We start from the raw sequence: 24,266 nt of genomic DNA on the forward strand, positions 1-24,266 counted from the left end.
GTTCAGTATTCATTGCTTACTTCTGGTATTGTCGGCATTGCTGATCACTAAGTAAAACCATTTGGCAGAGTTTTGAGATCGAAGAGAAAAGTCAAGTTCTCATCGCACTACTTCCCTACCCTACACAATGCTAGCTAGTCCCTAGTCCAATTCATAAAAAAAAATCATAGTAACATGGGGACGCGTTTCCCCTCTTTTTGCCCCACGTCCCAGAGACTTCAACGCACCAGGGGCTTGGGGACTTTGCCCCCTGTCCCCAGCAGCGCCACCAGATTCCACCACCTCCACAGGGGATGGGGGACATCTCGATGTTGACTATTTGTAGATTCGACTATTTATGATTAATGTTCGATGTTCCAATTCAATGCAATGTTCAAGTATTTACTCTTTTGCATCGTTATATCTTATATTGCAATCATATTTTCATAATTAGCATTTTAAGTACCACATGTATGTAAATACCCCCCCTCTTGTGCTCCGCCATCGTCCCCCCATCCTCTCCAAATTAAGGCCCCTCCGGCCCCCTGTCCTGGATACTTGTTCCCCTGTTCTGCCGTCCCTCGGTCCCCTAGGGTGGTGTAACTATGTAAAAAATGCTTTTTCCTAACAAATTTTAGTAGACTCACTCTATCCCTCATTATTTCAACCAAAGAGAATGATCCCGTTATCTTTGGTTCCAATGCTTGCTTGGGGAGGACTTGTTTCTGTATTCTTGGCTTTTGATTTCCATTGTTAGAAATAGGGAATACCTTGGGCGGGGGGCGGGGGTGAATCAGTGTTCCACAAACTTTTACCCAACTATGGATATTTTTAACAATCTTTAAACTTGCATAAATGATCAAATTGAAAAGTGAACATAATAGTAACACAATGCAACTCATAACACCATTATTTGTTAATTAGGGAAAACCTTGGTGGGGATGATACCCACAAAATGATCCAATAATCAATAGTATCTTGTGAAAGATATTGACCTTGTTAGTAGTCTATTACATCCGTATAGTGTATATGTCCTTGTTAGAGGACCAGGCTTTGTTAGAAGCCTTAACCCTATTAGGAGTTGGTATTACAATAAAAATAGCAAGCTGAGACCATTGCTCAATTATGCATTTAAATTTTACAATAGTACAATCTGTATAAATAGAAAAATCTTTCTAGTTGTGCTGATATCTTCAATGTTTGATGTGTCCTTTGTAGCTTTCTTCACAAAACTGATCATACATCCGCACAATACCGTACTATCATTAGGTTCGCATCAATACTGATTATAGAAAGTGCATATCACAATATGATAACATTACATTACAATGCCACACATCTTTCAAACAAAAGGTGTCTTAGTTTATACCAAACTGCTTGACCAGTCAGCCTTCAATATCTTGCATGTTTCCCAAAACTTGAAATTTTATTTTCTAAGTGAGGGTTGATGTCTAGGATGTGGTCCCAACCTTGTTAAGTCATTGCTTTGGTAAACCAAAACAATCCTTTAACCAAAATGCCTTTACTCGGTTGTCTTCTCTGTTCTGCCTGTATAACTTGTACTTGGTAAACTACCCATAAATCGGTCTGTACATTGAATATTCTTAAGCGCTCTTAACTATGTCCATGTTACATCATGTACTTCCTTCTTGTAACCGTGCATAAGCTCAAGTACTTCCAATAAACCGTGCTAAAGAAAATACTCTGACTGACTTAAACAATTTTCTAAGTCCAGGTATTCAAAACTTAGTATTATATTTTGCCTTCATAGCAGGTATATGTTGCCGTAATTGACAACCCTATTGTTAGTATTTTTCATTTCAATCTTCTAGGTCGAGTGACTTGTTTCCATGTGAAAATGGTCGTCCGCTTGTGTTTCCACAGGAAAGTTAGTCCACGTGAAAGTTAGTCCACGGGAAAGTTAGTCCACGAGAAAGTTTGGCCACAGGAAAATGGGAAAGTTTGTCCATGGGAAAGTTGGTCCATCCCTTTGTTATTGTCAACACTTTGTGTGTGGGATTCTTGAATTCTAACCACAGGGCTGCAAACTACTACACAACATGGTAGATTCTTTGATTTTTAGAAGGTAACAAGTGTTGGTTTTGTGCACTGAAGCTGGACAAAGAACAATTTTTGGTAGGATGTAATGATCATACTTCAACGGTTACCTTCATGTAGGTAGCAATGAAAACATTATGGATAGGTTGCGTACCCATGTCAAAGACACGATTTTGATATGCATGTAGAGAGTGGGGAATATAAAAAGGTTTTTCTATTCTTCAGGTAGTGTGGGAATCAGAGGGTGAAATTTTCATTTGAAGCAAGAAGATAGTAATAGAAAATGGAGAAGGAAGAAATTGTTGCCTCTATATTCTTGTCTACAACAATTTATCACTTTATGATAAAACAAGTTTAAAAATTGGTTGTAATACAATTGCTTCATCAGTTAGCTGGAGGTTGTGGCCTCTAGAGGTAGTTGCCTCAGTCTGATCAGGTTGAAGCCTACTTTTTGTTGAGAAAGTTGGAGCCTTGGATGTACTAGGTTGTAGCCCACATTTCCAGTGATTAGTGATACCATGGTTTTTACCCAAAAGTGTCTCCATGAGATAAATCCCAATGTCTTTGTTTTCTTTGTGTTCATTCAGTTGCATTCACTTTTGAATTTTTGAAATATTGATTCACCCCCTCACCCTCTCAACATTTCTTCAGTTTTTCAATCATCCTTACATATTGTCCTAGCCAAATTACCAATATCCTTATCCTCTACTAAACATTTTTCTTGACTTCTAAGTCTTGTGAAAATCTTTGCATAAACCCATTTCATTGGATGGTTGCCGTCCCAAGATCATCTTTGGGTTTGTTTTATCTTGCCCCTCTCCAATTGCTTTGTCTTCGTATCCTCCCAAACCTTGCTTTGTGGCTGCCAGGTTGACATTTGGCCTCTTTAAAACTCTTTTCCTTGATCCTGGACATGATTCACCTACCCTAGTGGCCATGGGCTAAACCCTAGCCTTCTCTTGCATGCCATCAAATTTCCTAACATTTTATGTGATTGTTATTAGCACATTAAGCTCAAAATAAAATTTCTGTGGTAACATTCATTGAGGCAACGATGTATCCTGGCATAAACAGTTGTAGTTATCATTCTTGAACTTGCCTTATGTAAGAGTTGTGATTTTTGACATAATGACATGGAAGTTTTGTTGGACACCAAGCACAAGTTGTCAACCTCCCTAGATATCCCAAAATCAATTGCATGTGTAAAGATGCTATCGTTGACTGTCCAAGGTGTTGGTTCCCAAAACCATAGATTGGAAATCCAAGAGCCTGCCACTTCTTCGATAATACTTCTCAATCAGTTTTGGCCAACAAACAGGAATACTTCTTGATTCTCTTGCACTTTAGGGTCTGCTACACCTAGGCGGGTAGACCTTCTCCTCGAACCTGATCACTTGGTTTAGAGCTTTTCTAAAGCGAATTTAAGCTTTGGGAGTTCTTGGGCTAGCAAAGTCCTTGAACTCGATCAAAATAGAATTGAGTAATGGTTGGATGTTTTGCCATCACTTTAATCTTTCAAATGCATCGATTCATAGATTTATGAAAAACAGGTGGCTACCGAAACGTGTTTGTTCCTGTATTTTGTTTATATCTTCTATGTCGGAACATTATGAATTCACAATTACATCTTCATGAATTGTTACCGCAAATGCTTATGATTAAATTTGAAGGTGTATGTCTTTGAAAATATAAGATTATGATCAATAGGTGATGACTTGGTTCAAATTTCTCTATCATAATTCTATGCTTTACTTTGACGTAAAGAAGAAATTATGTGTCGGATTTTGGGTGCCAGTCATTGGAAATAATTGTGTCTTTTATATTGTCATTTCTGAAGTGGGAGGATGTCTATTTAGTTGCTTACATTATGAAGTGCAAAGCCACCACTTCTAACCTTAATCCAATGACACTGATTGAAGACTTGGAAAATTTTACTCTGCCGCTACACACAACCATCTCCATCATGGCTTTCATCTCTAAGCTAAATATCACCTGTGAATATAAACAAATGGCATTGTCTCAAGGTTGGATCCTTCATTTGATTTCTTATTTGGTCCTATAGTTTTGTGGACGTTTCAGGCATGCCTGAGAAAGCTACTCTTGGACTTAAACTTGCCTATGAGTCATTAGTTTTTATCATACATGTCTGTAACTGTACAATATCTCCCGAGAAGGATTATGAAGTTTGGGAACTTGACAGAGTTCTCCTGTGCATCAGGTATATATGTGACTGTATCTTAAAGTCAACACTGTGTTTCATTGATATCAATGACCTTTTCCATCATGAATCTTCAACATTATTTCACAAATGGAAGTCCTAAATTTTGCGAAAATTTGGGCTCCATCAGTGGCTCTTATTGGAGACATATGCTCCTTGTGGGCATAATGAGATTCCAGCTATCTTTGGAGGAGTAGATCGAGCATCCATGCTTTAACATGATGCAAGGTGAGATTGGGTGGCCCCAGGCCCCCCCAAAAATGAACACTACTTCTTCCCTCTATCAAACACATAGTTATGATCATTTAACACTTTGAAGTTGTTGATTATGGTATGCTTTCCTTTCATCATTTCAGTCTGCTGCCCAAACATCAAACTTGTAGTAGGTGCACCATCCTCATGAAGAATATTCATTGGCTCCATTTCATCAATGAAGTTTTTGGCATCCGTCTTACTTTCCTTTGAGAGATCATGAGCTACAATGTGGTCTTTTGCTGTATAGAAGATCTTTATGTACACAATCTGACCCATCTTCACAAAAAGAGTTCGAAGATAACTTGCATTCAAGAAATGTTACCTCTCTCTCATCAAGAACTCCATCAGATATGATACTTGGAAAATTTTCAGAACTATTCTCCAACATATTCACCTCACTACGCCTTTTTGATTCTATCGCTCCTTCACGTATTTGCCTTAACTCTTGCTCATAGGATGAATTGAAAGAAGTCTCATCTTCTGAATACACTTCATGAGTTTCATCAATTTCAAAATCAGACTTGCCATCTTCATCATGATGCTGATGGATTTGGCTGCATGGAAGATCTTACTCAAACAATGGATTTGAGAACATAGTGAGCTCAGACATATCCTTTTCTGCTTGCTCTTCGAACAATGGGTTCAAGAATATAGAGAATTCAACCATACTGTCATGAGAGCTTTCATCCGGATGAGCAAATGTGTCATCAACAATGTCTTCATCAACATTATCTTCTAAAATTTTCTCTTGTTCATACACCATATGATGTTCTACTTCAACCTCACTATATGATTCCTATGAATTATTATCTCCTTCATCCAATACCTCTTGAGAATGCACTAATCCATCACCTTGCTCACCATGGTGATTCGGAATTTTTTTTGGACCATTTCTTTCAATATGTTTATGATATTCCAGATCTAACAAGGCTGAAATCTCTTCGACGCTTAGAGAATCCTCTTCCTCATTTTCACCTTCACTGTCATTTGTAGGTATATAAGTATCATCACGGGCTGATTCTCCTTCAGAATGTTCAAAATTTTCATCTCCATTTGAATCTGAAACTTCATTTGATTCATATGTTACTTCAGTCTCGCATTCATTTTCCTCTACAACCAGCTCATTATCCATAAGTTTGAGAAAATTAATAAACTGATGATCATATAAGAGACCTAATTCCCGCATCTTGTAGAGAAGATCAGATGATGGAGGTTTGTGTTCGGAAGGTATTTCTTGATAGACATTAAATATCCTTATAAAGAATTGTGTTGCAGATTCATCTTCTTGCTTTTCTAAGTTCCAAAATGCATCCAAAGGAAATATATAACTTGAACTTTCATCCATTATTTGAAAGAGAAGCTTCAAATCCGGGTCATTTCGTGAGATTCCCAATTCATGAAACTTCCTTATCAATTCCTTGTGTGAAGGCATGATGTCTAAAAGTACTTCCAAAAAAATATCCACCATCCTTATAAATAAGTGTGCTGATGTCTCACCTTCATATCTTTCCAAATTGAAAAATGCATCTAAGGGGTGTATGTCTACTTCCACCATGGTGTAACATAGATTTGCTTCTCAATCATAGTACATATTCTCCATAGTACACGATCAAATCACTTCCTTCTAAGTCTTCTCCCTTAGCAGAGATACCAACTGAAATTTTATTGAATATAGTCGCCACCTCTTTCGAAGAATGCATTGATCTTCTAGGTTCTTACTTCTACTAGAGTACACTTCCAATCAAATTGATACAACAACTTTCTGATTCTGGTCCATGAAATCTGAAACTCTGGGTAGCTGCACAACTCCTGTTGCGAGCAACTCTCCCCAATAGAGTCGCCAATCTGTTCGTGAACTCGGATGGGGTGAGTAAGAGTTCTCAAAATCCTCTGTAAATCAACTTCCAAAATATCTAATGGATAGTTCCCCAATAGAGTCGCCAATCTGTTGGTTCCCAAAACCATAGATTGGAAATCCAAGAGCCTGCCACTTCTCCGATAGGACTTCTTAATCAGTTCTAGCCAACGAACAAAAATACTTTTCGATTCCCCTGCACTTCAGGCTTCGCTACACCATGGTGGGTAGACCTTCTCCTCGAACCTAATCACTTGTTTCAGAGCTTTTCTAAAGCGAATTTAAGCTTTGGGAGGTCTTTGGCTGGCAAAGTCCTTGAACTCGATCAAAATGAAACTGAATAATGGTTGGATGTTTTGCCATCACTTTAATCTTTCAAATGCATCAATTCATAGATTTATGAAAAACAGGTGGCTACCGAAACTTGTTTGTTCTTGTATTTTGTTTATATCTTCTATGTCAGAACATTATGAATTCACAATTACGTCTTCATGAATTGTTACCGCAAATGCTCATGATTGAATTCGAAGGTGTATGTCTTTGAAAATATAAGATTATGATCTGTAGGTGATGACTTGGTTCAAATTTCTCTATCATAATTCTATGCTTTACTTTGACGTAAAGAAGAAATTATGCGTCGGATTTTGGGTGCCAGTCATTGGAAATAATTGTCTTTTATATTGTCATTTCTGAAGTGAGAGGATGTCTATTTAGTTGCTCACATTATGAAGTGCAAAGCCACCACTTCTAACCTTAATCCAATGACACTGATTGAAGACTTGGAAAATTTTACTCTGCCGCTACACACAACATCTCCATCGTGGCTTTCATCTCTAAACTAAATATCACCTATGAATATAAACAAATGGCATTGTCTCAAGGTTGGATCTTTCATTTGATTTCTTATTTGTTCCTGTAGTTTTGTGGACGTTTCAGGCATGCCTGAGAAAGCTACTCTTGGACTTAAACCTGCCTACGAATCATTAGTTTTAATTATACATGTCTGCAACTGTACAATATCTCCTGAGAAGGATTATGAAGTTTGGGAACTTGACAGAGTTCTCCTGTGCATCAGGTATATACGTGACTGTATTTTAAAGTCAATACTGTGTTTCATTGATATTAGTGACCTTTTCCATCATGAATCTTCAACATTATTTCACAAATGGAAGTCCTAAATTTTGCGAAAATTTGGGCTCCATCACAAGGATGATCAAGCTCACATGTGTGATAAAATAAATCACTAAGAAAATTGGCACACATTTCTAATACACAAATGCTCATGCACAAATATCTTGCTAAACAGAATAATTCTGCAACTTCCCACCACTTCTATCGTCTTACCAATTACATAAATAGTGAATGAAAGAAATTTGTGACCTGTCTTTATTGTATATTTTATTTTTTACTTATATCCTCTAATATTGAACAAATTTCTTTTGTCTAAGGTTAGAGCTTTTCTTTCTATTAAAGAGATTACAAAAGAATATGTTCTAAGTAAGTACCCCACTATAGCTGCTGCAATAACAAACAAATTTCCCCATTCCAGGTTTGGTACAAGGATTTCAAAATATAAAGAAGATTTCCCTTTTCGTTTTAATCATATAAACTAACAGGTTGTTGGTTCTGAATTTTCAGTTTCATCAATGCATTAAATTGATCCACACATCATTGTTATCTCTCATTTTTTAGTATTCGTTCTCTAGAATTCTTGTGGCACTTTCGTATACTATGGAGCTCCGGCATAAAGCCATGGAGGGCATTGTTGGTGCTTTTTATTTTGAATCTTGTGTTGTAGGTTTGCATTTCTTTGTTTTCTCTTGACCTAAATTTTGTTGCGGAGGGATAGTGTTATTGAATGCAGCCATGCTCTTCCCCCTAAGTGGGACTCTTTGGGTATGGAGGCAGTGGAGTTTAGTTGTTCCCTATGGGCATTGCAAGTTTTAGGGGATGATACTATTTTTGAAGGTGGTCAGTTTAAGAAATCTTTGAAGGAAACTATTGAAGAGTTGGACATCTCATCTTATGGGTGGTGTGCCCTGAAATTGGTCTTTGTGGTATGGTTTGTTGATTTTTACTTTACAGCCTTTGTGCTGTTTGTTCCATGTGGCTGTATCACATTTGTTTGGGCTTCATTGATGCATCTTTTTTGGTTTTTGTAAAAGAGGTGGGTTGCTTTAAAACCCAACATTTTGGCCATAAGAAAAGACTGACTACCTTTTTTAAATTGATAAATGGGGGTTTTATTGGGGACCTTCACCCATAAAGCCAACAAGGGTGGAGAATACAACATATGTTTCTATGGGTCATAGCTTGGACATATAGCTAAAGACCACAATCATCACTAAAATGTGTCTAAGCCTCAGATTTCTCATTGCATTCAGCTTTTCAGCTGAAAAAATTGCTCAGATACGTAATGGGGGTGGGTAAACAAATTAAAGGGGCAGAAGCCAATGTCAAACTAGAGCTGCATAGCTGAGAAAGGAGGGCCAGCCCCATTGCTACCAGCCAGTTGTGAGGGGTCATCTCTCACCCTGTCGGAATTCTGCCATCTGAATCTACAGGAATGTCCACACAACGACTTTGATCAACCCCAGTACAGCATTTGCAAGAATGCTGTCTCAGTCTCAACCGCTGTTGCAAGCCACTAGACTGTCTAGGCTTTACATTTATTTTTAGATTATCATGTACTGGGTCATCAGAATCTTGTGGAGTTTTACTTTTGTAGAATCATATATTTCTATCATAAAAAAATAAAGGAATGTTTATGCAGGCTCATAAAATAGCTAGCTACTGACTTAGATTTGTTCTTATGTTTTTTGGGAATAATTGAAGATATCTGAATTTATTCCAAATAAGGAATATTTTTTCATTCCAAATGCTGTGTAGTGAATATTTAGGAATCAGATTATAGGTCAAGAGGACACTGTGGAAGACATCAGATACAAAAATCCTGAGGAAAGATAGCTAAATGTTTGAATTGTTGTGTTAACAGGCTTTTTATTTTTTATTTTTTAAAATCAAACATGCCTAAAAAAATGGGAGTAAATTCAAAGGCTGAGGAAGCCAGGGCTCGGAAGAATAATGCGGAGACTGAAAAAAAGGACAGAGAAGCGCGGCAGAAGGAAGATCAGTACTGGAAGGAGGCTGAGGGTGCTAAATCAAGGGCTGCCAAGAAGAAGGAAGAAGAATCTACCAAGCGTGCTGAGGCTGCAGCTAAAAAAGCTGAAATTCGTAGGCTTCAGGAGCAGGAAGAAAAAGAACTGGAGAGGCTTGGTAAGAAGGTGGATAAAAAGGCAAATAGGGTCTCAATTCCTGTTCCAAAAGTTACAGAAGCAGAGCTTGCTAGACAGAGGGAAGAGGAAAAGAGGCGGATTGAGGCCCGTGCTGAGGAGTTAAAAAAACGTGAAGCCAGGATGGCAGGTGAAGAAGAGTATGAGAAAATTATTTCAGTTGAAAATACAAACAGGGATGACTCTTTGCTGGAGGCTCATTCTGTCGAGGAAGCTCTGGCACAAATGACTGTTAATTCCTTACCTCCAGATCGACATCCAGAAAGAAGACTCAAAGCATCTTATAAGGTAAGAGTGCATTTCCTATTTATCTATTTTCATTAGTTTAGAGAGAAAGAACTGGAAATATGAATAAGTTGAGCTTTGTTGGTAAAATCAGTCACATTTAATGGTTTGAAGCTTTTGCAGTGAAGCCCATAAATGTCAAGGGGATCAAAATACTCCAGAAGTTAAATAAAAAAGAAAAGAGTAGCATCCATCAGCAGTAGACCAAATTTTTTTTTGTAACCAAAGATTTGGCTATGGATTTATCATTTTGGTTTATCTTTTGGCTGGGGTTATCCTCTCTTGGTTTATCTTCTATTCTTATGCTTTGGTTATTTTAGTGATTTAGGTTTAGACTTTTACTCTTCCCTCTACTTAACTTTTGTTATAACAAGATGCAATGACAAGCCCCGTTTACCTACTTCCTATTGCAAACATTAGAAAACAACATTATTCTATTGATAAGTAGGAGATAATTTCCATAGCAAGTCAAATTGTGATATTGCTATCAGGATTTAACTGTGTGATTTTGAGTCAAACTCATTGACCCATGTTTTATGAGGTTGCAAGCTTTGGGTTTAGCCATGGAGGAAACTCCGTAGTTAAGCGCGCTCAGGTTGGAGTAGTACTGGGATGGGTGACCTCCCAGGAAGTCTGAGTGCTTCACCCTTGTGAGCATCACCTAGATCCAATGAGTGCTAAGTGTTCCATTTATTCTCATGAGAGATGGGTTCATGTTGAATCACTACTCATGAAACATGGGTCAATGAGTTTGACTCAAAATCACATAGTTAAATCCTGATAGCAATATCACAATTTGACTTGTTGTGGAAATTATCTCCTACTTATCAATGGATGAGCTTAAGGGGCTTTCTAATGAATGGTTCATAAGGCACAACACTTGGTGAAGGTTTTGCAAATGGGGTTGCAAGCTTTGGGTTTAGCCATGGAGGAAACTCCGTAGTTAAGCGCACTCAGGCTGGAGTAGTACTGGGATGGGTGACCTCCCGGGAAGTCCCAGTGCTTCACCCTTGTGAGCATCACCTAGATCCAATGAGTGCTAAGTGTTCCATTTATTCTCATGAGAGATGGATTCATGTTGAATTACTACTCATGAAACATGGGTCAATGAGTTTGACTCAAAATCACACAATTAAATCCTGATAGCAATATCACAACATTATTCTAGTAGATATTGGAATGATTATTCTAATGAGGTTTATCTTCTTATGTAGAGCTTGGGAGATGTAATTAACAAACACAAATGTGCACTAGTTCTACAGTCTAAATTGTAAAAAGACCAATAAAAATACTTATTAAAAAAGGCTTACTGAGTTGAAAGCAAAACATACTAACATGATGCCTAAGAGTCAAAACTCAAATTTGTGTTCACAATCTTTTCTTTGAAAACAGTTCGTACTCTAGGTAGAACTTGATCAAGCTACTTTGTAATCCTTGTAAAGGTGTAGCTCCTGAATTCTTGGATGACCACTTCTCCAAACTCATGAATCCCATCTCTCCTGAATAATTGAACAATAAATCATGATGAGCTACTTCTATAGTATTTCATCAAGTTGTCATAAGGATATGATTCCCAAGATCTACAAACACTTCCAAACTATTTGGGCAAGCATCTATGTTGAATTTACACTAGATCCCTTTCTATCTATAAAAAGTAGGTTTCTTAAAATACATATACCTCCTCAACAACAATGGCTACATTAGCTTCATTTGGCTTTCTTTGAGATTTCCTTTGATAACATCGTTGGCTTAAATTATACAGTTCCAGGCTATGTGATCTATTTTGTTACAACAATAACATTTGGTCTCGCTTTTGTCTTTGTTAAATTATCTACAATTATTTTTTGTGTATAATACTATCTTAGTTCAAGGATCATCTTCTATATCTCCCGCAGTTGCTGGCTAAGAGAAAAGATGACATTGCTGAATTTGGGAGGCAAACTGTTTAGCAAAATGGCTTTGGCATTCTTATCAATCAGTGTAGTGTTGACTTTTGCTAGTTGCGGAAGGAGAGATCTCAGATTGCTTATGTGGCTAAACCTTGTGACTCCTTTGGTCGTCTTGATTTTGAAATGCTGAAGCATTAGAGAAGATTTTGCATTGACCATTTGTGCTTCAAAAAGTGTATTCAAAGTTGAAGTAACGAGAATCGGAATCAGATCGGAATTGGCAAGGCCAAATCGAATCATGAATCGGCCATCAATTGCTCATGAATCAGCTATGAATTGGCAAATTAAAAAAAACCCTTTAAATTTAGAGATTTTAACAATTTATAACTTATTTCATGCACCCATTATTGAATATAACTTAAACACACTATAACATCATCAAATAGAAGTTAAAACTTAACATACATAAACATGGAACATAAATGATAAATCCATCACATACGTAACTATGTTACATGTAAAATGCAAATTGTAGGCTAGCCAAAGTAAATAGAAATCATATGATCATAATGATTCAAATCATAGAATGTATGTAAGATGAAGATCCATAAGACATCAAATCATAAATGTATGTAAGAATCTAAGATAAAGATCCATGAAATGTATGTCTATCAGTATCAATATCTGTAAACAAAATGAAAAAACAAGGCTCCAGCTCAAGCCTCATCATCATCCTCGTCATCATCCTCAAGCTCGGTCGCAGCCTCAACCCCAGCCTCTGAGTATCCAGTCTGCTTACTAGAAAGGCATCTAAGGTAGGTCCTAGAGGGTTGCAGAGCCATATCCCTTGCATGTGAGATGGATCGCGAACAACATCGCTACGACTTGTGTCTGTGCGTGTGCGTGTGCTTCTACTAGTGCTTGAACGTGCTCTAGCTGCCTCCTCTACCATGGCCACAACCCCAGGCTCTATATCCACCTGGTCAACCCACTCACAGTCTAACTTAGTGAAAACTAGATCCACAGCCTCTGTGAGCCACTCTGATTCTAGATCAATCTCCTCCAGAATGATCGGAGAGGAGTCAGCACTCAAAATCTGTCCGAACCTAAGACGAAGGTTGTAATGAACAAAGACAAGATCATTCAACCTCTGCACAGTCAACCTATTTCTCCTCTTTGAGTGGATGTGCTCGAACATGGACCAACTGCACTCACATCCAGAAGCGCTGCTTGGCTGACTCAGAATACGGATGGAATTTTTTTGAAGTTTTGGGGTTGTGGGCCCAAACATTTGCCACCATCTAGCTGAAATAAGGGAAAACAAAAACAATTAGTCTCATTTACAACTTTAAAATTACATAATCAACAATTAAATTTAAAATGCACAACTTATAAGTCATAAACTTTAGATTCATGAGTATATTATTTAATTTTTACTTGACTGTATTGTTGTCCGAGTATCTATGGCCATCCTACTAGAGAAAAGTGGCCCTTCTTTATTATTAAACTTGTTGAGCTCAATGATTGCAGTTGCACTATCCTCATCACTACTCATCCTCTGGATCACTATATATAAGCCAATGAGAACCTCCTGATCCGCCTTGAAGTCAGGACGGAAACGAAATGTCGGATTCAAAAAGTAAGCTGTTGCATGGATGGGTTGGTGGAGCTGATTCTGACATCTCCTATCAATGATATCCCAAATAGAGGCATACTTCCCCTGCACTCCTGCATACTGGGCTCTAATGGTCTCCTTGGCCCTATCCATACCCATATATATGTAGCCCATAGAGGGCTTCTTCCCATCAGCAGTTAGTAGGAGAGATAAAAGGGGCTTAGTGACTTGCATATAAAGTAAAACGAAAATTTGAGTCAAAACTTAAATATAAAATAATATAACTTAGTAAAACTAAATTATTAAACAATTAAATATTAAATATTAAATACTAAATAGTAAACTGTAAAATACTAAATGTTAAATTGCAATAAATTTACCTTAAGGATTTCTTTAGTAGGCATATAAAGTAAAACGAAAATTTGAGTCAAAACTTAAATATAAAATAATATAACTTAGTAAAACTAAATTATTAAACAATTAAATATTAAATATTAAATACTAAATAGTAAACTGTAAAATACTAAATGTTAAATTGCAATAAATTTACCTTAAGGATTTCTTTAGTAGGCATATAAAGTAAAACGAAAATTTGAGTCAAAACTTAAATATAAAATAATATAACTTAGTAAAACTAAATTATTAAACAATTAAATATTAAATATTAAATACTAAATAGTAAACTGTAAAATACTAAATGTTAAATTGCAATAAATTTACCTTAAGGATTTCTTTAGCATCATCAAATATGCAATTCACCACATCTACCCTTGCAGTGGTCGTAGCATAGGAAGATGAAATCCACTCCCGCCCAACAAACATGCTCCTCAAATTGTCCCTCGATGTCAATAAAGACTGCAGTGTGATGAAATTAGAGGCAAACCTCGTGATGCCTGGATGAGCTATAACTCCTTGCCTCCTGTGTACTTCCTCATTGTGCTAAGGACAAATGAGTGATTATAAATAAACCTGCATATATTTTTTGCTCTTTCGACACATGACTTGACCCACTCAAGCTTGCCAATTTCCTCCAACATGAGGTCAATGTAGTGCGCCGCACAAGGGGACCAAAATATGGTGGGGTTCCTCTCCATCAAAAGATTACTTACAACAATTTTAAGTTAATTAGAAATTCAAACATGTTAGAATTTAGGAAACTTAGAAAAAGTTCAAAATTCAAATAAATTTATTTTCAAAACTTGAAAAGTTAAAAGTTTACCTGCTATGACTTCCTCAATAACTTCACATAAGTATGTGGCATTTTTTATATGAGCGGAAGCATCAATGGATTTGAGAAACATGACATATCCTACAAAACAACGAATTATAATGGATCATCAACAAATTAGCAATCAACAAATCAAAATTTGAAATATTCAATCATGATTCACACTTATGTATGTAGGAAAGTAGAATGATCAATCACCTCCACAAGATACAGGAAAATTGAGGAGTTTTCTATTCCTCCTATCTGTCCAACCATCAGTTATGATGGTGCAACCCTTTTTGATACACTCTTTTCGGTTCTTCTCAAGCTCAACCCTTATATCCTCTACCATATCATCCAAGAGGTATCCACTCAACTCAGCATCAGTTGGGGCTTTAAACCCCAAACCACAAATAGCAACTGCATCTATCATGTTTTGCCAATAAGGAGCCCTATCACAAATAGATAATGATTAGAAATTTAGATGTCAAATCATTATGTTAGCGTGTAAAGCGAATCTATGATTAATCAATGAATCATAAAACAAGTAGATATAATTAAAGTTCTACTTTTAAGTTTAACCTTAAAGAAAACAAAGAAAAAAGAATCAAATACCTGGCTGCAACAAATGGAATGTTGCAGAAGTACCAAAATTTGCAAATATCTTTTCTGACAGCATCATGAATTCCCTTGTTCAAACCCATGCCCTCAAGTGTGGGTTGTGAGCTAGGAGTAGTGCGGGGCACAAAGTAACTATCCATTTTGTTTTTCTGCACTCTAGGCTGCAATAGGTTGGAGTTGGACTTAGTCTCAGTATAAGACCGACTAGCGCTAGCACTCGCATGAGCACTAGAATTAGGACGAAAAGAAGGTTTGGAAGAACCCTCTCCAACACAACCTACGGATGTGGAAGCTGATGCAAATACAGATGTGGCTACGGGAGCATGGGAGCCAATAGCCCCTAACCCTTCAAGTTGCATTTTCTTATTCAATTTCTCTTGTTCGTATTTTTCTAATGCTACTAAACAAGTGCATTTTGCCTCAGCAGTTTGTTGAGTGCAAATCGTAATATCATGTCTAAGTATAGCAACAATGTGGTATTTGAATCTATAAATACCTCCAGAATTTATTTCTTTACAAAACATACATTTTGTTTTTAATTTGTTTCTTCTAAGAAACTCTTCAGTATATTTCAAACATTCATCTTTTTTACCCATTGCGGAACATAAAAGCAAAGGGTTGTTGCAATAAGGAAATTCATGTAAAATATCAAAGTTTGAAACTAATAAACAAAAGCTGCAAAACAACAAACCCTAGTTTGCAATTTAGTAAAACTAAAAAACATTCAAGATTTGCAAATGAAAACCAAAAAAATTAAACAAAAAATGTATAATACACTAACATGCAAAAACTAAAATCTGCACTTACCTCTTGCAAATGAGTTGAGGAGCGTTGATATTGACTCTTTAATGCTCCCAATGCAATTTGTGGCCTCCCCAGATGGACTTCTGATCTCTTTGGTGCTCTTCCTTCTTGTTGGTTGGAAACCTGTGGTTTTTCTTTTCTCTTCTTCTCTCTCACTTTTCCTCTCTTCTACTCATGCTTAACAATTAGAAGGCCCTTTAGGATCAAAACAAAGGGGAAAGGCCAAAAAGAACAGGAAAAAAAACATGTGTTTTAAAAAAAAGTTTAAGCGAACTTTATGCCATGCCGTGGCTGATTTTTGGTAACGATTTAGGTGATTTTTGCCATGAATCGCTTGATTCGGCGATTCAGGCAATTCATGGCAAAAAATCAGCCAAAATGATTCACGGCTCCAAAAAAATTGCCTAGCCTGAATCGAATCGCCAAACCGGCGATTTAGGCGATTTTGGGAACAATGATTCAAACTATCTAATAATTCCTTGATGGTTTTGTTAGTTGTATATGATGTAACTTGGAAGTGGAGAGAGCAAAAGAAGTACTGGCTTTGGCTTTATCATCTCAACTTTTCAAATTCCAGTAATTTATTCACATTTCTAGGGTACTTATCATTGCCATTTATTATTCACTGCAGGTTATTATGCATCATCGACATCTAGATTTTGACTTTCCAGGTGTGGAAGTTGAGACTAGAATATTTCTCTGATTGAATATCTATTTCCAAAATAAAAATAAAACATACATCAAAAAATTTCTGGAAAACATAGGAAATATGTTTTGAATTTCTGGGAAAAAAAACTTGAACCCAGAACAAAATTGTGCAAAAAGAAATATCCGACCTGGAAACATCATTTGACTGCTGAAATACTAAAACTTCATGCCACAATCATGGCAATCATGAAACTCACTGAACTTGAAACTGAATATTTAAAAAACAAATCAGCATATTTATTTGCAATAATACTATTGACAAATAACTGAAAAAAAATTACATTTTTGTTGGTGCAATTAGTAATGGTGGTGGCAACCTGAAATAGGGTCTTGAAATTGCTTTTACAGATCACAATTTTGAACATTTTGGTTGTGATTTGAGCATCCAAAATGCATATGATTTTTAGACTATAAAGCCCGTTACTTTTGCCCTTCCTACACATGATTCCTGTGAATCAGACCATGATATTGAATTTTTCTTTCTTTCAATTTATCTACAATGCTTCTACTTGTGAATTTTCCTAGCTGCACACTGTTGATGGTTTTGCATTGAAATAAAGATATACAGCAATAAAGAAAAACAAAAATAGATACAAGTGACACAGGGTTATTTTGGGAAAACCCTTCCATTTGAAGGGAAAAAAATCCCAGCCACACAACAAAAATATCACTTTTATTGATAAAGAAATGTTCAAGTACACTTCTTTTCACTTGATACAATATATATATCAGTTTTGTGACTCTCTGCGAGTTGGGTGGGTATCCCGGGTCTACGAGTTGGGTCCAGCCCTGCCGTGTCCGGTAGGGCGAGCTGGGACAGCCTTGCCGGTTTCAATATATGATAGTAAAAGGGTGAAGGCAAGGGTAAATCTTCATAAAAATTTCAAGGGATTTGTCGCTTTGCCAAGTCATTGCCGAGTTTGAGCTAGTTCACGAGTTGAGTTACCAGTGCCGAGTCAGAGGTGGGTCTGAGACTAATAACTTTGATATATATATAGAATAGAGGTACTTCATTACACAACTGAAGGTCTCTTCAATTTCCAAAAATAAAATTCTTCATATTTCCATACACGTCTTTTTCCAGGCACAAACAGTAGATGCCTGGATAAGCCATATGACAAAGCCCAATTATTGTGGACGAGAATAAGGAAGACACCAGGTACTAAGGTAAGACATTTTGTGAGGGATTGATGAATACAAAAGAATCAGAGTAGGAGATGGCATAGCTAGAAGAGCCAAAACAAAGCCTTCCAAGAAATTAAAAAACTAATGACTCACTGAAATACAAGGTTGGCCATGACATAATCAAGGCGTATAGAAGGACTAAGTCACATACCATCACATGTGCAGAGGATTCCCAGATACTGAAGAAAATCATCCCGCACAATGAACTATTCAGGAAAGGCCTGACAAGAGAAGCTAAATGATTATTGTCATGCTGAATTGAGGCAATTCCAATAATACACTAGCCCGTTACATGGCATACAGTTTATACATACAAAGAGACTTGAAATGATGTAAAACAAATGAACATTTGATGCATCAAATGAACCGACGCTAATAAGGATGTCACTACTAATCATACTTACAGTCCAGTCGGGCTTTAACCATGAGACGGTACACACCCATAATATCAAGAACAAGAAAAATCAGTAGAAGCCACATCATACAAGGCCATAAACAGTTAAGAGAATAAGACTGATAACATTTGAGAAGGAGCTCAAAATTGAATAGTCATCATCAATACACTACAACAAATCATTGGCAGTAAAGATGCCAGAGAATCCATGTAGACCATAAACATGAGACATTGAAATCAAGTAAAAACCATGATGCTGTTGTTAATGTTGTAACTTCAGTCGGATTGAATTGATCTAGAGTTAATCTTAAATGGTAATTGATTAAACATTATTGCATTTGATTAATCATCAATTATATATATATATATTTGTTAATAAAGGTCTATTGGAAATTAACTTACCATAACCAATATTGATTAACATAGAGACACGTCTCTTCTACTCCTATATATATGCTTTTGGATCTGCACTTCGAACACGCAAAAGTAATGGTAGATTACATTTGCAGAAAACAATCCTACAAAGTTAACATGGTATCAAAACTAAACTGCAAATGTTAGGAAAAGAAACTTAAAAGACAAAACACATTCCTTGAATCTAAATATACATTTCAAAGTTATCTGTTGTCCACTATTCTATGAATCCAACAGGTTGGAAGAGTTCCCATCGACATACTAGCAAGAAGGGTTGTAATAGAATAGGACCCACATGTAGTCAAACATGCTCATCTTCAATGCCTTGGTGAGCAGATTATCGCCATCTAAGTGCTACGGTGGCACTGTGGAGCAACACTGAGATACACATTCTTGGTTGAGGTTTCACCCTCCTTCGCCTGATCGGAGATGACCTTGGTCAGTCGATCATCCCAGTGCTCCATTGTGTACTCAATATCAAAGTCTATGATGTGCAGAAACACGGCTCCAAAGGGCCTGGAATTCGAGCTGTCTCTGAAAAAATTGTTCCACAGATAAGTGGCCACCATTTTGGCATCATCTGTGGAAATATTTCATTAGCTTGACCTCTACGTTGCTCCTCTGGAAGGATTCAATTTTGAGCACTCAGAAAGTGAAAATCTTCCGGTGTGGATGGAGTGCAATGGAATTCTATTGTGGGTTACATGATGTGATGGCTTATCCAGGCATCTACTGTTTGTGTCCGCAATCCAATTTGCAGCCTGAGAAAAAGTTGACATATGGGTAGCTATTATGTTGACCATTACTTTGTGCTTCATTTCAGCTAAATAAAGCAAGATAAGTGCGATGATGTCCAGCAATGGAGAAGAAATAATAATTGATGAGATGAAGCACCAAGGATGGACAATAGATGGGTATTAAATAGGACTGAAAGATGAGAAAAAGATAAATAACATAGAGATTAAACAGAGATTATCAGAGACTCGACAATTCTATTTTTGATAGTACCCTCCTTGCGGTCAAATGGTATTTAGGGCAGAGTTCAGAGAATTGTGAGGAGGTACAGACGAAAATATACAGAGCTAAGGATAACACAGTCTTCAACTAAGTACCGATTCATCACAGGGGAGTACTATCGACCACTCCAATACTCATAAGAAATAATTAGTGATAATTATGCGGCAGATTTGGGATACAGACTATTATTCGAACAAGACGGATAGAGGTTATTAACAACAGAAACAATATATTGTATAAGGCACTCAAGCCATCGAACTTTAGATTGCTTTCGATGGACAAAGTAGAGTAACGTATGAACGGAACTATACCTAGCACCAAAATATCAGGCACAGAGACATGAGAGTGGATTCCAGTGGTTAGTGAAATGCATGGTTATTGGTATGAGTGAGAGGGAGGAATAGAGAATTTATAGACAAATTAAGATTTTTTCTCAGACAACATTCAGGTGATTAGACAACAGTAAATGAACGGGAAAAGCATCAAGAACAAATAGAATTAAATCCATCGATATTGAAAGAGGAAAGGATTCTACGATTTGAATAACTGCAAACTGGAAGAGGAATAATAAGGCAGAGTTATACATGATATTCCCAGCAAAGAGTTTTAGACAGGGTAGTAGCAACAAGCATAGATAGAGAAGACGAATCTGGATAGAGACTATAAATGATATTTACAGCAGAGAGTTTCAGACTGGGCAGTAGCAACAAGCATACATAGAGAAGACAAATCTGGATAGAGACTATAAATTAGATGATTATGAGCTGTCAAATCATATGCCACACACACATGATCATGGCATTTCAATTAAGACATTTGCTGTTTGGATGTAGCAGAAATAGAAGACACTTAAAGAAAGCTTGGAGAATCACGACATGAAATGTGTTCCCTGAGGTATCTAAGGAAGGTTACGAGTCATCATAGATTTCCATAAACAAATAATTAATGCAAGATTCTCTATTCCTCCTGCTCACTTCGTGGCTTCTATGAGAATTGCTAGATAAATACTCAATAAGCTATAAGAGGTTCAGAGAGATAATAATATCCAGTTGCGCTTTCTTGTTGGAGCATTTAATACAGTCTTGCGTCAAGTTGATTGAAAATATTCTTTGATAGCATCTGCTGGTTCTATTTTTCATTCCATCTCTGTGGTTAATATATTACTGTTGTCAATTGGTTCTGTGTGTACTTTTGAAGGTTGTCATTAAATAAAATAGTTCAAACCATTGTTTGCAAACTCAGACTCGGAGAGTACTCGACAAGCCCAAAAATTTCAACTTGGCAAAAACTCAGAGAAAAATCGACAAAAACTCAGGAAAATTTCAGCAACTTAGAAAGAACTAAATATTAAATTCTCTTAAAGCAACATAATTTTTTTAAAAATTTAATTACAAAATGTATTAAATTAAAAATGGACATGTTGAAAGAGAAAATGCATGGTTTTGTGGCAAAAATGACGTGAAAAATACATCTAACCAGCATTTTACTTGCATCAACATTTTTACCCCTACTTTTTTGTACCTATAAAAATGCGAGAGTTAAACTTGAGAGTACTCGCCCAGCAAAAAAAATGGAAAGTACTCAGCAACTTGGGGAGTACCTAGAGAGTTTGCAAACTATGGTTCAAACCATAGTTCCAAGAATCACAATAATTCATGTGATTCACGCAATTCGGTGATTCGATTCAAGCCAAAGGATTTTTTGTGAATCGGTGAATCAAATCAGCGATAAAGGGTTTATGAAATAAGTTACTCACTAAATTTCAAGGGATTTTTAAATTTGCCGATTCGTGGCCGATTCGATTCCGATTCATGGCCGATTCACGATACAATTCGGCCTTGCTGATTCCGATCCGATTTCGATTCTTGTTACAATTCAAACTTCTGCTGCTAAGAGACAGTGGAGACGTCATTGTAGAAAGAAAAGTTATAGATGGAATTTCTCATCTTTCCAAGGTTGGCACTTTTAGTGTTGATGTTAGCCTAAAGGAAGTAGGATTCTTTGTAGACAAATTAACCAACCTGGTATGATTGGGACAATTGGCAATATTCTGGGTGGGAAAAATGTAAGCATGAACCCTCTGGAAAGATTGCTCATAGAAACCAGGTTGTTGTGGCAATGATGGCTACTGCGTTCTTGCTGAATCCCACTACTTGATTGGCATAAAGAATGTTGAGGCTGACTGGAGAGAACTTATGAAATTTGGGACTGCATAAGCAAACTCTGTGGATCAAAATGTATTTGTAGATGTAGCGTCATTCAAATCTTTAGATGGTTGCTGCTCTAGTTGTGATGTTGATTGACATGGCATATAAAGTTGAGACAATTATGTTGTGTATAATGTCCATGGGAATTGGAGGAGGCATTGAATGTAATGTCGAGGACATACTATGAAAGTGCTGGGAATATTAAGCTTTAATATTTCAAGCATCTGGTTTATATGGCTAAGTGCAACATTCCAAATATCTATTTTTCTCTTCATTGCCACAAGTGATTGAAAACTATATAGACAATGGAATAAGTGAGAATTTTACATTGTGGGGGGAATAATAACCAATGTTCCATTCCCATTGTTTGACAAATTCTTATATAGAGGTGTTTTCAGCATTGATGCATATGGACCTTCGTTGGAGCAACTTGTATCAAGGATGTTGATGTGCATATAAGATAAGTTTGGTACTTTACACATACTACCAAATATTGTGTAGACTCAATCTTATGATAGTAGCTTCAAAAAAGCAATGATCTAGAATTCATTAGTCAAATGATGATTAGGATGGATAAAGTGAGGCTCTTGAAGCGAATATTTTTGATAATTGAGATTATGAGTATCCTTCTATATTAAGAGGGAGTCCAAAAATACATGTGTGACTACATGATTTTGATGGGCCTACCCCTATGTACATTATGAGGAAGTGACGACTTGTCACCAGAAAGTTGGAAGATTGCTATCAGATTTAGAGGGAGTCCGACAGTTTATCTCAGGCATCCTTAGACAAAGAGAGCTTCTAAGGAGCAGCTAGAGGATCTGAATTCCTAGAATCTTTGTTCAGAGGGAGATTTTCAAGGTGCAATTCCTTGTTAATGAGTTCTCTACGAAAGAAAAGTTTGAGGTGAGTGTTAATGTTGTAGCTTTAGTTGGATTGAATTTATTTAATCTTCTATGGTTATCGGTTAAACATTATTGCATTTGATTTATTGTCAATTAGACGCACACACACACATATATTTTGATCAGTAAAAGGCATAAAACCCTATATATTATATTGTGTTATGAAATCATTTACAATTGTTTTTTCCCTATTCAGAGTGTAGGTACTGGAGGGAAAATAATGGGGAAGAAAAACCTCCAATATAGCCCAAGTCATTTAATGTCCTGTATATGTAATATGACATTTGCCTTTGTTACTCATCAAATGTCTTGAGAGGGCATACCCTCTCTTACATCATCTCTTCCATTGCATTTTTGGAAAGGTGTAGGAAGGCATACCTTCCTTTACAAAGTATATGATTATACATTAAAAGGCTTTTATTTTTGAGTTTATACAATTGATTATATACATATATTGTTAATAAATGTCTAATGGAAATTTAGTTACCATAACCAATATTAATTGGAAATGTCTCTTCTACTCCTATATATAATATGCTTTTGGATGTGCGCTTGGTACACATAGAAATAATGGCAGTGCTATTACATTTGTAGAACAAAATCTTGCAAAGTTAACAGCTGCATCATCTCATACCATTCTTCAAGAATGACATATGAGAGAACCATTTGATGAGAGAGCAAATAAACATTTTGTGAGATGGTTGTGTTGTTTAAATCCTTCCCCACTAAGAGGGAGTGTTGATGAAATAGCATCAGTCGGATTATATTTGATTTGATGTATATATATTGCTATCCTTAGATATGTCATTCCATGAATATCATATTGACATGATATCTCTCTATATGATTGAGAGCATAATGTGTTCTACAACAATCCTCCCTAGCTAAGAGGGAGTGTTAATGTTGTAGCTTTAGTCGAATTGAATTGCTCTAGAGTTAATCTCCTATGGTTATTGGTTAAACATTATTCATTTGATTAATCGTCAATTAGACTCATACAAACACACACACACACACACACACACACACACACACACACACATATAATGTCCCTTTTTTGGGACATTAGAAAAGTTAAAGACATATTATATATAATATTAAAATTGACTTGGAGAGCGTGAACTCAAAATATAAAAAGTCAATTTAATATTATAAAGTGTGCTAAAAAGGACAAGGAGAGATAAGACAAAAAGCCAAGAGGGGAGTCGAAGAGTTACAACTATGAGGATAAAAGGAGAAGAGCCTCTTTCATTTGGCATGCTTGATTTATGATTCAGATTTCAGTTCCCTCTTGCTAGAATTATTCAGAAAGCTTCAGCTTTTAGCCAGTGTAAGGATGTAGCCCCTTGTGCCAGCA

At 36.5% G+C, this 24,266-nt stretch overlaps 1 protein-coding gene across 4 annotated transcripts in view; it reads left to right on the forward strand.

The window, feature by feature from the left end:
* The window catches only part of LOC149578354 (coiled-coil protein), a 69,918-nt gene that overhangs the window by 37,968 nt on the left and 7,684 nt on the right, over positions 1-24,266 (forward strand). For all 4 annotated transcript variants that reach the window (XM_089828393.1, XM_089828391.1, XM_089828385.1 and 1 more), the window contains one exon: positions 9,361-9,946. In XM_089828393.1, coding sequence (XP_089684519.1) covers positions 9,392-9,946 — 555 coding nt within the window. In that variant the 5' untranslated portion in view covers positions 9,361-9,391. The remainder of the gene's footprint in view (positions 1-9,360; positions 9,947-24,266) is intronic.

This window comes from Cupressus sempervirens, chromosome 1, assembly GCF_028749045.1.
Source record: "Cupressus sempervirens isolate cs-2001-9-10 chromosome 1, ASM2874904v1, whole genome shotgun sequence".
Taxonomy (NCBI): Eukaryota; Viridiplantae; Streptophyta; class Pinopsida; order Cupressales; family Cupressaceae; genus Cupressus; species Cupressus sempervirens.